We start from the raw sequence: 12981 nt of genomic DNA, 5'->3' as shown, positions 1-12981 counted from the left end.
CACACACATCATGGGTCGCGACCACTTGAGCAATGACGAGGTATGGCACTGTCAGCACAGCTATACATATGTACTGACTCGTGCAGTTCTTCACCCAACTCGTCAACCTCTTCGAGCACAACCGCAAAAAAGGCCACGGCAGCGTCTACCTCACACAAAAGCGCCTGAGCTTCGAGTCCTCTACACCACCCACGCCGACAAAAGTTGCCGATGATCCGCTATGGGACACCCATCCTACCGAGCCGCTTCCCATCTTGATTCGCGCGAACAACAACGGAAGCGATAAACGGAAAGGGACTGAGAGAAAGGACGTTGAAAAGATCACAGTGAGCACGGTGGTGAAGCCAGATGATCTGGATGCCTTCTTTGTGCGGTATGCGGAGGCGTGTCGGGCGGGGATGAGTGCGCTGAAGAAGAGGGATAGGAAGAAGGGCAAGAAGGACAAGAAGAAGAAGAAGGTTGCTGCGTGAGAGGGGCACCAAGATCATTGAGGCAGCATCTCATCAGCCATTTTGAGTGCGCAGAGAAGTGACGACTACCAACTATAGACCACGATATGCGCTTCGCAGCCATTATGTACCGTACAAGCTGCGCAAAGGAACAGGTCAGAGTTACAAGACAGGTAATTAGTCTTAAGGAAGCAGTGGAGAAGATATGCCACGACAGCAATCTAGAGAGCCAACAAAGCCCTAATCCAGGGCATCATACCCCCACGAAATACTATACAACTCCCAAATGACCATTCTCATTCATCTCAAGTCACTGCCCTACTCTTTCTCCTCACGCTCCAGCCTGTCTCCTCTTGAACAGCTTCAGACTTAGCGGCAGCGGTGCTCCCATCCAAGTCGCCCTCTGCGTGTGATCCCTCTCCTCTTCATCCGTGTTAGGATGTATCAGCGCCGATAGCGGGCCCCTATTGATCACCAACCAGGGAATAAAAGCCCCGAACTGCTCTGTGCATCCATCAGTGGGAGTTTTTAGGTTCGAGTCGGACATCGTCGTACCTGGCGTGAAGATGTTCACCTCAAACATGCCCACGGGATGCGGCCCAATCGGCTTGTCCCACACTTTGTATATGCGTAGCTCGGGGACTGGAGATAGTTATTACTTGTAAGGAAGGATGGAAGGGAAGGGTGTAAGCATACATTCTCGCCGTATGCGCTCCCATAGCGCGGTAGCAAAGCTTAGTTCCTCGGTGTCAGACTGCAGGAAGTAAATGTGCACACTGAGGTCGTTGTTAGCCTTCTTAAAATCTGTGCCCCGGGGTTAGTTGCGAATTTACTCGAATCCTCCACGAGTTCCGTTCGTGATTGGGGCGGCGAAAGAAGTATATGCCTCGCTCTTTTGCGCGGCTGGTGGGTTGACGAAGGATTTGCCGTCTGCGGCTTTCTCGCTGGACAAATGTTAGGGGTTTGATGGTTGTGAAGTTTGGATGGGTAACTTGCTCAGGGAGAGGCTCAAGACCTTCGTAGCCTGAGAGAGGTGATGGGTATGTGTAGAGACTTGGGTCTGCCATTGTGTATCTGTGGGTGAGTGCAGCTGAGTGATTGAAACGGCTGTAAAGTGGATTTGATTGAAAGTGTTTATTTTGTATGCGGTGCTTTGTACACGGATTATATATCGGAGTTTGTCAGCGCGGAATTGTCGACAGCTTGATTTGGCATCTTGGACGCGACTCAAAGTTGAATTGTCTGAGCAAAATCTTTGGTATGAAGGTCGAAAGATTGTAATCTAGGTTGCTATTGGGTTCATACTAGATTCTTGAGAGCAAGATTGGGTCAAGCATGATTTCTTTTCTTCAAAGTGTCGTCTATCGCAATTCCGTTCAAACTGTTCAGTCGAGAATTTCTATATGCCGCGACCGTATGACAGGTATCATGAAAGACGCGTTTCATTTGTCTGTTCCACGAGATACGAGCCCAGAACAGAAGCAATATATCTTCACCGACAGATAACGGAAATTGTTGTGGTCGTTCCTGGCTTATCGATGCTTTGAGTGCTCGGCCACCAATGAGGGGCTGCCCCACTATGACTCTTGAGCAATAAACTACCCCAAATACCACGCTCCCCCACGTCTTTTCTCCTTCAATCACAGACACCATGGCGGACGCTACCTACTACATCGACGAAGATGTCGGTCACGACACTCCAGAACAGACGGGCGACGAGTCATTGCCATACAAGTCTCTCGGATACGCCGTCTACACGCGCGGCGAGACTGCAAAGTTCAAGACAAGAAAGAGCGTGACTGGAGATGTTCCAGAGGGCGCAGACGCGACAGTGCGGTTAGAATGGAAGGACGTGGCAAAGGCCGCCATGAAGAAGGCGGTCAACTACGCGAAGACACAGAAGAAGAAGGCGGAGAAGGAGCACGAACAGCTTGCCCTGCGCCAGAAGGAGGATGCAGCCAGGAGCAAGGTGCTGGAGGAGGCCAAGCAGATTGTGCTCGAGGAAGACACAAGCCTGGACAAGGCGATCAAGATCAAGCTCGACGACACAGATTCCAAGAAGATCACGCTGGGTGACGGTAAAGAGACAAAGGGCACACGCGTGAGGGTATTCGGCAGGGTACACCGAGAGCGAAGGCAGAAGGAGGTCATGTTCATCACTCTAAAGGACGGTTACGGCTACATGCAGGTTCTTCTTACCGGCAAGCTCGCGAAGACCTACGACGCACTCACACTGACCCGCGAGACGAGCATGGAGATTCTGGGCGAGCTGAGACAGGTGCCAGAAGGCGCGCATGCTCCCAACAACCGCGAACTACATGCAGACTTCTACAAGATCCATGACGGGTGGAAAGCAGCGGGCGGCGACGATGCCATTACCAACAGGGTGTCCAAGGACACTGAGCATGCGACACTGCTGGATTTGCGACATCTTACTCTGCGTGGTGAGACAGCATCCAAGGTCATGATCGTCCGAGATGCTGTCGAATTCGCTTTCAACCAGGTCTACAAGGAGCAGCGATTGCGCAAAGTCAGCCCACCAGCCCTCGTGCAGACCCAGGTTGAAGGTGGTTCCACGCTCTTCAAGTTCGGCTACTACAACGAAGAGGCCTATCTCACCCAGTCGTCTCAACTCTACCTCGAGACATGCCTACCATCCATGGGCGATGTCTACTGCATCGAGAAGTCCTTCCGCGCAGAAAAATCCCTGACCCGCCGTCACTTGGCAGAGTACACGCACGTCGAAGCCGAGCTCGACTACATCAACTTCGACGACCTGCTCAACCATCTTGAAGAAGTCATGTGCCGCGTCCTCGAAGTCACAATGTCGGATCCCGCCATCAAGCAGTACATCACGGACCTCAACCCGGAGTTCAAGATGCCAGAGCGCCCCTTCATGCGCATGAAGTACCAGGACGCCATCGACTGGCTCGTCGAACACAACATCCCCAACGAGGACGGCGAGACGCACAAGTTCGGCGACGACATCGCCGAGGCTGCCGAGCGCAACATGACGGATATCATCAACCGACCCATCTTCCTCACACACTTCCCTACCGCGATCAAGGCCTTCTACATGTTGAAGGACAAGGACGACCCACGTGTGACGGAGAGCGTGGACTGCCTGATGCCCGGCGTAGGAGAGATTGTCGGCGGAAGCATGAGGATGGACAACCACGACGAACTGATGGCGGCGTTTGCACGGGAGCAAATCGATCCCGCGGCGTACTATTGGTACACTGACCAGAGGAAGTAAGTCCCCCCATCTCCCATCTTCCCTAACACTTCAACATACTAACACACCTACTAGATACGGTTCCTCCCCCCACGGGGGCTACGGTCTCGGCCTCGAGCGCTTCCTCGCCTGGTTGTGCAAACAGCACACCGTCCGCGACTGCTGCCTGTATCCGCGCTACTTTGGGCGCTGCAAGCCTTGAGTTGAGCAAGGCTCTTCGCACCTTTTTTCTCCCTGGCATTTTCCCGCCAGTGCAGTTGTAGCTACACGACCTGGTGACACGTACGTCTTGCATCGAAACCAAAAGGCTGTCCTTGTCGCACTAGGTGTAACAATATACAAATCACTCACATCCAATGAATACTGCACTTCTCGTGAGCAGCAGCAGCCCTGTCCTGTTGATCGATCGTCGGATCTTGTATTGACACATAAGTCGCTCACGCATTCTGAACAGTCGGCAGAGTGAACCTAGTCAGTCAGCCCAGTCCCTCCGCCAGGCACGATCACTTCACGGCAATAACTGCTATTGCTCAAGGTACAAGTCCTCGCAGATAAGACATCATCTCTCTCATAACATCACAAAGCAAGCTAACCCCCAAACGTTGAAGAATGTGCACCAACTATCCATTTGCCAATCTGCCGAAGCCTACATATTTCAATCCCCTTCCCCTCCATCCCTATCCTTTTCTAACATATGCCCTCCCACCCCACCATATCCCAAGACACAACCACAGACCCACTCCCAAACTGCCTCGCACGTGCACATACACAAGCAGACAGACAAGCCAACCCGCACCAGCCTAGGTAGTAGTGAAGCCTATTGAGCACTCACCCATCTCACCACTTAGGCCCGCAGAAAAGAAAAGAACAATGCGGCATAATTTCAAAAAGCAGAAAAAACTCCTCGCTATGCAGGTTTTGTGTACAATGAAAAGCGACAGACCTCCTTTCCCGAATGTAAGGAAGAGGAGCGACGACCCCCCCGAAATAGGTGGTAGTGGAAACGTATTGGGGAAAAAGAGCCCCGGAGTGCTGGACTGGGGTGTGTTTGTGTAAAAATGATTTAGCCGGACAAGGCGCCGTGGTGGGGAGACGTGGAATTAGAGGGTGGGGGGGGGGGGCTGGGTGATGATGACGCGTGTCCGGCTAGCAGAGTAAGAGCAAGACAGGTGTTTACATCTAGGGAGAAAACTTTGAGGGAGGAACTGAACAAATATCCAGCAGGCGAGTGTGCAACAATTCAAAACTACAATTGTTTCCAGTTGCGAGTCCAAAAAGGGTGGTGGTAGTGATGGTTGTTGTCCGGGGAGAAAGATAAGTGGTGTTGGGGGTCACGATGGTGTTTTGAGGTGGTCCAGACTCAGGTCTGGGGTAACGCGTGGCGTCGCGAGCTGGGAGGCTGGGAAGTGAACCTCGCAAACGACCACTCAACCATTCAGACGGCGCTGAATAAGTTCCTGGAGTAGCAACAATTGAGCGCGCTCGTTCTCGATGACGGGCGGAGGAGCAGCGGTGGAGAGGGCCGTGATGACATCGTTGGGAGCTTCGGCCTGTTTTGCGTGGATTAGCGCCGATCGATCGAAAAACAGTCCAAGTGGGGCACATAGGAGAAAACTTACGGTAAGGCTGAGGATGAGCGCATCGATATTGCCCTCGCTCAGGCCAATGTCCTCCTCCTTATTTGCTAGCCGTGCCAGATTGAGTGCTGCCTGTTGTTGCTTGATGGGGCGAGAGACAAAGTCCTGCATGGACGCCTTTCGCCGTGCAGCAGCAGCCTTTGAGACATTTCGCGCTTCATAATCCCTCACAATACGAGCCCTGGATGTAGAATTAGTTGCTGTCTTGTTGGCAGGCTGAGTCTGAAACGTACCGCTTGACTTTGCTGACGAAGTCGAGCACGATGCCCTTCTCGGGAGCGCGGAAGACCTTGGAGTTGAGGTCCTTAGAGTCATCCGGTCCAAAGACGTAGTTACCTTCGCCATCAGTATCATCGTCAGGATCATTAATGATTTCTATCAGGCCATTGTTGCGCATCCCACGTGAGAAGGTAGGCTCGATGACCTCAGGTTCCCTGGGCTTCCGGATCTTGCGTGCAACCCGGATAAGCGGCGTGACACCGTCCATGTCAACATCATTATCCGGCTCATTCAGATCTTTCTGCATCAGCAAGCCGCTGCGAAGGTCATGTTCGATGTGGCGCGGACATCTCCACGCGTCTCGCTGCGATGCTTCAAGACTGATGTGTGGCGGGTTAGCGAGGGGCGGGTCAAGACAGTCCAAATGCCAGTGGGCAGGACAGAAGTCGCACTTGAGCATCTGGCGCTTATTACCGCTCGACACACCACACTGGACGCACAAGATAGGCTTGTGGTCGCTGTCAAGCGCTTTTGTGTAGTCGGGCCGCTGATATCCATAACCACTGTTTTTAGCCCTGTGTCGTGTCAGTGATGGATCACGCGGCATCACGCGTCAAACTTACAACGGGAACTTCTTCATCTCCTCAAAGTACGACCCATCAGCTCGCGCAGTGACGTTTTCGAAATGCGTCTGAACATCCTGTGGCAGGGCGAACGCGCGCGGATTGCTGCGCTCCAGTGATTTGAAGAGTGGCCCAAGACTTGAACGAGATTCGGCGGTTGGGTCTTCGGGCGGACCCAGCTTGGCAGTGCATTCGTAACAATAAAATGACCCATCAGGTACTTGGATACGCGGTGGATCGCAACATAGAAGATGGAAAACGCGCGGACAGCCTTCGCAGCAGACAAACTCGCCTGCACCTCTGCAGGCAGAGCAAAGGTCGTCGCTCTCAGACTGTGGCGAGTTCTGGCATTCGGTCAGAGGTGAAGACAAAACCGAGAGCGGAGGAGAGTAAGGGAATTTGAGCGGTGTGAGATTTGTATTGAGAAGCATTTGTGATGGGTGATGAAAATGAGTGATCGTTGTTGATGAGTTGTGTGGTGGAAGAGGAATGGTGTGGTTGGTTGCTTCGGGAATTTGAGTGGCACTTACTGGATCATTGTCATCAGGCCCCAGCTGTCTCGGACCGCCACCACTGTTAAACGCTCTTCCAGCAATAGGTTGACCCTCACGATTCTTAACCGGGCTATACGTGAATAGAGTTAGTCTTCTGGTCATCTGACAAAAATAAGGAAAGGTGCGCTGCAAACAGGTGCAAACACGTAGAGCTTGCTCAGTCGATGCGGAGCCCGTGCTGAAACGGGTGCTGGCTTCGTCCAACGCTTTAACTGCAAGTGGCAGGGATGGATGGAAACACGAAAAGAGAGATACATACGATCGCTTTGTTCTGGCAGCCTGGCCATGGGTGAGCTTCAGCCGTTTGGGAGCTGGAGCAACAGCTGGCGTTGACGGTCGCGTCACTGCAGCTGATTCGAGCTGAGGCGATGAGAACCGGGAAGCGTCCTCTCGCAGGCGCTTCGTACCATGATGAGGAACTCGTCCAGCGCGTCTCGGTTGATCAGAATCGACAGGTGGTCCCACCGCAATCTGCGACTCGGTCAAGGATTCTGTTTCGAGGATCTCGTCGTCAAAGCGAACATCAGATATTGGAAAAGCATGGTCAAACTTGCGCAACGGCTGATCCAGTACCATTCGCTGGCGCTCTTCATAGACTCGCTCATCTTCCGCAATTTGCTCGGCTGTCAACGGCTGTGGTTTGTTTGCATGTTTGCCGAAGAGCTTCCCTGCGTTCCCCTTAGGTTTCTTGGCGGCACGGGCAGCCGCGATATTCTTCCCTTTCTTTGGTGCGGTGGCGGGCGTCGTGGTAGTAGTCTTGCCGTTGACCTGCACAGGCTCTGGTGGACCTTTCTGGACAATTTCTTCGTTGACATCCGAGAGCTCAGAATCGCTTCCAGCGCCTGTATCTGGCGTCTTTGCTGCTGGGGTTGGTGCTGTAGTGGATGCGACTCCATCGATATCCATCTCGAATCCTGGCGCCAGATGGCCGTTTGTGGCCGGTCGCTTCCGGGGTGATTTCGAAGGCATCCTTGGCGTTGATTCGGCTGAGGAGTCTATCATGGGAAGAGCGGGAGCGGTAGAGAGCGGGTGGAGTGGCGCAGGCGCGAATGCCCGTTCGATAGACGACTGAAGAGCTGGGTACTGGTCGCCTGCTGCGGAGGCTGAGTCGTCAGGCGCTAGCTCACTGCTCGCCCTCACCGAGGGCTGTTGGCTCACACTCGATGCTCCATAGATTCCGGTAGATTGTTGACCGTCGCGGTCTTCGCGTGCTCTCTGTAATTTATCCCGGTTTCTTAGTTGCTTCCTGATGCCTTTGATGCATATGCGAAAGGTGTTCCACTGCTCTTCGGTGAATTTCTGATGGATGACTGCCTCCATGATAACTGCTAGCGACGCATCTGATTTGCTCTGCTGAAACATCTGCAACAGAGCAAGACCAACGTGGTGCTTATTGTCCATGTTGGCGCGAATCACGGCGTCGTTGACAGCAGCAGTCATGCGCTGCGCGTCCTCCTTGACGGAGTACGGTTGCTGAGACGCCTCCACTGCTGGGCTAGGCGGGACCGATGCAGCTTTACTGGTGCCGTTCTTGGCAGGCGATTTGGCCTTGACGGGTGTCTTGCTGTCGCCGGGGGTCTTGCCCCTGACTGGCGTTTTGGACACCTGCACCTTCTTCTTGCTCTTCGCAGGCACGTAGTCGTCATCCTCGTCCTCGTCATGGAGCACAAAGTCTGGCGGCAGCTCGTCCTCGTCTGGGCGCTCCGAGTCGTCGCGCTCGAGCTCGGGGGCAGGGGTGACCTCTGGCGTCGACCCAGCCTCCTCGCCCATGGCCGTGATGCCCTTGCCCAGGAACGAGCGTCGTGCAGCCGGGTCGCCCATGGCGCGTGCGCGCTGCTTCACCTTGGAGGACGGCGGCACGCCGAGGGGGGCCATGGTCTCCAGCACGCCGTGCCGCGCAAAGCCATGCTCTTCGAACGAGGGCGCGAGCAGCTGGGGCGTCGGCTCAGCCCACTCCATGATGGATCGCTGCGACTTTTCTCTCGCCGGTTCGCCTGGAGTGGCCGTGGGGGAGGCGTACGGGGTGGTGCTCGTCCTGGGCCCGGCTCGGCCACTTTTGCGGAGGGCCGGCATGGCAACGTGAGAGACCTGCGAATGTGTGAGCGCGCTGGTCGCGAAAGACATCGTGTTTAATACTCACCACGTGTTCTATCCGAGAATTTCACGCCCAGATAGCGCCAAAGAGCCGTCCCCGTCGTGTCGCGGGCGGGTGGTTGGGGTTGAAGCAAGGTTGTAGAAGTGTGCAAGTTCGAGATCGAGGGAGACTAGCGAACTTGGAGGACCACCCTTTCAAGTCACCCTACGCAACCCACAGCTGTCGCAGGGCCTCAGAAAGCGAGGGGGTTGCTTATCAGGGTAGATGGATGCGATTTATCGAGTCGATTTGGATTTTCAGCGAGATGAGTGGAAGAGTGTCCAGGAGGTCATGACTTTATCACGGGTAGGGTTCATATTGTCATCCGCCCCATGCCACCATTGTCTTCACCTTCACCCTCTCCGCGCCGGGAGCCTCTCGTACAAACCACGCGCATCTATATAGTTGCCAGAAGAACTCTGAATAGCAGTGACTATAGTGTAATGGCAAGATTTGCGCAAGCTCGACCGATGGCTGCAGACTCAGGGGCCAACATCTTTCTCTCGCTTTGGCTCTACCTTTGCGACCCTGCTTGAAGATCATTCAATCCGAGTGGCTCCCATTACTCGTGCGGCTCGTGCATCAGCGATGCGAAAGGTACTAGCCGTGTCTAGATGACTCTGTACGAAGACAGTAAATACTCATCGTTTCTCGACAAAGATAAGCTGCCTGATACATACTAGACGTGGAAAGAACGAGGTAGAACAACCTCTAAAGAACAACCGGACGTTAAGCACACTCGCAGAGCCAAATCATATCTCATTACTCTGAAAAAGCAACGAGAAATCACAACAGAGAACGACCAAAAGCAAGGCTGTCGGCATTGAGGTTCATTTTAAGGCTGCTGTCGCCACTATGTTATGTAGTTTTTAGCCCATACTGCATATATGGGCTCCGGCAGCTGCAGTCGTCCCTCTCGGATATCTGACGAAGATCAGGCCGTCTCTGTTCCAATCCCAGTGTAGAGTTGGATGTCGCTGGTGGCCTCCTTAATCCGGAGACACGCCTACTCCTCGTCCTCTTCCTCTTCCTCTTCCTCCGCAGCGGCCTCTCCTGGCGCAGCAGCCTTCTTGGAGGGCTTCTTCTTCTTCTTCTTATTCTTCTTGGTGGTTGCTTTGCCAAGGGGTTGCTCAAGGATCTTGAGAATCTCCTCGTCCTCGATCTTCTTGTCAGACTTGTACTTTGAGGTATCCAACGCTGGGGGCTGAGCCAGACGCTGCAGGCCGTTCTTGGTGATGGCTGTTCAAAAGTTAGCTTATCATACTAATCATATTTCAGTAGCATAATCTTCTGTCCATCGTCGAGCGGAAGAATTGACTCAAAAGCTATGGTGCAGCTGGAACTTACCAACAGTGCTGAACAATCTCGCAACAGGCTTGCTGTCCTTGTCGACAACGACATCGTACTGGCGGAATACACCAGTGCGAACGCATTCGACAACACCGACCTTGGCGGCCTTCTCGTCTTCGAGCTGTCGCAGACTGAAGGGGAAAGTGCCGAACTTCTTAACGACCTCCGACAGAAGGGACCTCGAGGTGGGGCGCTTGAGCTGGTAAGTCGTGGCTGTGCGTCGGTGGAGCGTAGTCCTGTTGCCGTTGTTCTTGACCTTGCCGCTTCCTAGACTGACACCGATCTCAACACCCCACACATCGCCGACTTCAGGCAGACCATCGCCCTTGACGCCATCACCTGGCGACAGAATAATCTTCTTCTTGGACTCAATCTCGTTGTGCTCGAATTGCCAGATGGTTGTGCTCTCGACGATGTTGCACTCGTATGCCTTGGCGACCTTCTCGAGCATGTGGGTAATCTGGCTCTGGGTGTAGGGTTTTTTCGCGGAAGCCTTCTTCTGTTCCTCCTCATCACCTGAAGCGACCAGCCCTGGCGGTACCATCAGCCTCAGCAGAAGCTCGTTCGCGTAGTATGTGGCCAAGATGAGATCTGCCTCCCTTCCAGTGACCTCATCGGTGCTGCCTACGATCACACTGTCGCAGACGATTGTGCACAATCCATCGATCTGGGCGCCCAGTTGGATCTTAACGACCTCTCCAGACTTCAGTGCGGCTGTGGACTCCTCGGCGTCGGACTTGAGCGGCGTGTATGGGGTGATGTAGGAGCTCGGGGAGACGGTCGTGCAGTGTCCAACACCCTTGCGCACCTTCTTGCCCTTGTAAACCTTGCCCACCTCCTCTTCCAGAAGCTTGTCGCCGCGCTCACAGAGCTCGACAATGCTGGCGCCTTCGGTGCACCATCCTGAAGTGGTGGTTAGTTTGAGTCACACAGCAGTCGCAGAAGCTTTAGGGAACGGACCTGAGACCTCTTTGAGGACCTTTTGGGAGATTTCTGCGGCTACCTTGTACTTGGTCAAGGTATCCGGGTTCGCGAGCGTGTAGTCTGTCAACCAAAGTTAGCATTTCTGACACTCTGACGTAACCCCTCTACAAGCTCTATTTTTTTGCGCATATAGCTGCAGGAGAGGTTGCCATTGAGCTTGGGAATGAACATGAGCATACCGACAGGTGCGTTGTCGGCCATATTGACGGTTGATGAACTCGAGAAAGCGAGTTTGGGAGTCGTGTGTTCGAGTCCTCGAGCTGTTGTTTTGAACCTGCCCCACACCATGCCCCTCTTTCTCTCGCTTATTGTTCCAATGACGACTGCTGCTCGACGACAGCTCGTGGCTTTCATTACTTGAGGACATACCAAATCTGGCAAACCGGTCTGCACAATTGCTTTACTTTGGGGTCGTCATGCTGAGCAAGTATGAGTAAGTATGAGTCCAAATTCTTATATCTCGTACTACACCATTCTGTAGGATATCAACTTATCGACAATATACTCTCAAGCAAGCAAAACAGCTGAACAATCTATTGAGCCTCTTCAACCCGATTCTAAAATACTATGAATGCTGTCATAATACCGGTTGACATTCTTCCCATACACCTACCTCTTATAAGGTATCATATTCTCAAATTCTCAAGATTGATGATTTGCACCCGTTTAAGTATCACCTCTCGCCCAACATCGAAGTAGTCAACTACCATTACATGAAGCCTAACATCCGTGACACAATACTAAATCACTCCCCTCCCAATCTCCCCAAGTCCCACTCACCTCACCTCACCCCCTCAGTCCCCACCCCCCAAAACAGCATCCACAACCACCGCACGATGATCACTACTCCAAACCCCCTCATCCCACCGATTCGGCAACACCCCATACCCCTCAACCCCCCACCCCTCCCCCAAAAACACATAATCAATAACCGTCATCTCCTCCCCCTGAAACCCCGTACACGTAGCCCCCTCCCCATACCTCCACTCCGCGCCCACCCTCGCATCCCTAAGCGGCGACTCCTCCGCACTAAGAAGCCGATGCGCATCGCCATCCGGCTCGCTATTCAGATCGCCGGCCAGGAAAACAGGGAGCGCGTAGTCCGCAACCAAACCGAGTATAATCTCTGCAGACTCACGCCTTGAAACCTCCCCCTCATTATCAAAATGCGTAGACAATCCCAAAACCCTATTCTTACTCTGACAATGCACAAACACGCCCACAGTAACAATGCGGATACTCCCCGCATCCCACCCCCTCGACGGCACACCAGGCGTAGGACTCAACCAGACCGTCCTCCAAGTCTCGACGCTCCAAACAGCGGTGCGGAAAAGTATCGGACTGTATTCGCCGGCTTGCTTGCCGTCGTCGCGCCCGACGCCGATGTAGCTCCACGAGGGGCCTAGGCCGGCCATTATGTCGAGGAGCTGCTCGTGCAGGACTTCTTGTAGGCAGATGAAGGACTGGGGGTTGTGGAGGGTGTGGTAGTGCAGTTCGGATAGGATGAGGGGCTTGCGGTCTGGCCAGGGGTTTTCGCCTTTGAAGGGGGAGGGGGTGGCGTAGCGGATGTTGTGGGTTAGGATGCGGATGGGGAGGGGGGTGGCTTGGATGTGCATTGTGAGGGTTGTGAGGAGGATGAGGAGGAGTGTTGACGTGGACAACATGCTGGAGATCTGGTGGTGATGATGTCTGTCGAACCGAGCACGTGATGGTGTTGATTCGATGGGGATGTTTCAAGGGCGTTGAGCGACGACGATGAGGGTGCTGAGGTATATATCAGTTTGTGTGTGAATACA

General features: G+C 53.7%; 4 protein-coding genes across 4 annotated transcripts; 2 read left to right on the top strand and 2 right to left on the bottom strand.

The window, feature by feature from the left end:
• Positions 1–10: 10 nt before the first annotated feature.
• P153DRAFT_427324 (signal recognition particle, SRP9/SRP14 subunit) lies at positions 11–869 on the top strand (the record flags this gene model as incomplete). Its single annotated transcript, XM_033672659.1, has 2 exons — positions 11–40; positions 87–869. 2 exons carry the CDS (start codon positions 11–13, stop codon positions 468–470), a joined length of 414 nt encoding a protein of 137 aa, XP_033529050.1. The 3' UTR covers positions 471–869.
• P153DRAFT_362409 (uncharacterized protein) lies at positions 495–1658 on the bottom strand. The gene is made up of 5 exons (XM_033667129.1): positions 1446–1658; positions 1283–1393; positions 1146–1225; positions 1005–1091; positions 495–953 (listed from the first exon to the last, which is right to left on the bottom strand). The coding sequence occupies exons 1-5, from the start codon at positions 1514–1516 to the stop codon at positions 781–783; spliced, it is 522 nt and encodes a 173-aa protein (XP_033529049.1). The 5' UTR covers positions 1517–1658; the 3' UTR covers positions 495–780.
• Positions 1659–2055: 397 nt separating this feature from the next.
• Positions 2056–4253, top strand: P153DRAFT_305259 (cytoplasmic asparaginyl-tRNA synthetase-like protein). Its single transcript, XM_033664596.1, has 2 exons — positions 2056–3701; positions 3760–4253. The coding sequence occupies exons 1-2, from the start codon at positions 2101–2103 to the stop codon at positions 3884–3886; spliced, it is 1728 nt and encodes a 575-aa protein (XP_033529048.1). The 5' UTR covers positions 2056–2100; the 3' UTR covers positions 3887–4253.
• An 858-nt stretch (positions 4254–5111) lies between these two features.
• Positions 5112–12849, bottom strand: P153DRAFT_371991 (uncharacterized protein; the record flags this gene model as incomplete). Its single annotated transcript, XM_033669356.1, has 11 exons — positions 5112–5234; positions 5304–5502; positions 5555–6115; positions 6164–6507; positions 6694–6787; positions 6977–8805; position 9016; positions 9862–10090; positions 10199–11104; positions 11162–11245; positions 12147–12849. 11 exons carry the CDS (start codon positions 12847–12849, stop codon positions 5112–5114), a joined length of 5073 nt encoding a protein of 1690 aa, XP_033529047.1.
• Positions 12850–12981: the final 132 nt, after the last annotated feature.

This window comes from Dothidotthia symphoricarpi, assembly GCF_010015815.1.
Source record: "Dothidotthia symphoricarpi CBS 119687 unplaced genomic scaffold P153scaffold_1, whole genome shotgun sequence".
Taxonomy (NCBI): Eukaryota; Fungi; Ascomycota; class Dothideomycetes; order Pleosporales; family Dothidotthiaceae; genus Dothidotthia; species Dothidotthia symphoricarpi.
The sequence above is the reverse complement of the archived record's forward strand: the minus strand, read 5'-3'. Positions and strand labels throughout refer to the sequence as shown.

Coding starts and splice junctions, on each gene's coding strand:
- P153DRAFT_305259 (XM_033664596.1), top strand. CDS start 2,101: ATGGCGGACGCTACCTACTACATCGACGAAGATGTCGGTCACGACACT. Junction 3,702..3,759: donor TGGTACACTGACCAGAGGAA/GTAAGTCCCCCC, acceptor CACACCTACTAG/ATACGGTTCCTCCCCCCACG.
- P153DRAFT_362409 (XM_033667129.1), bottom strand. CDS start 1,516: ATGGCAGACCCAAGTCTCTACACATACCCATCACCTCTCTCAGGCTAC. Junction 1,394..1,445: donor GGTCTTGAGCCTCTCCCTGA/GCAAGTTACCCA, acceptor ACATTTGTCCAG/CGAGAAAGCCGCAGACGGCA. Junction 954..1,004: donor GGTGAACATCTTCACGCCAG/GTACGACGATGT, acceptor ATGGATGCACAG/AGCAGTTCGGGGCTTTTATT.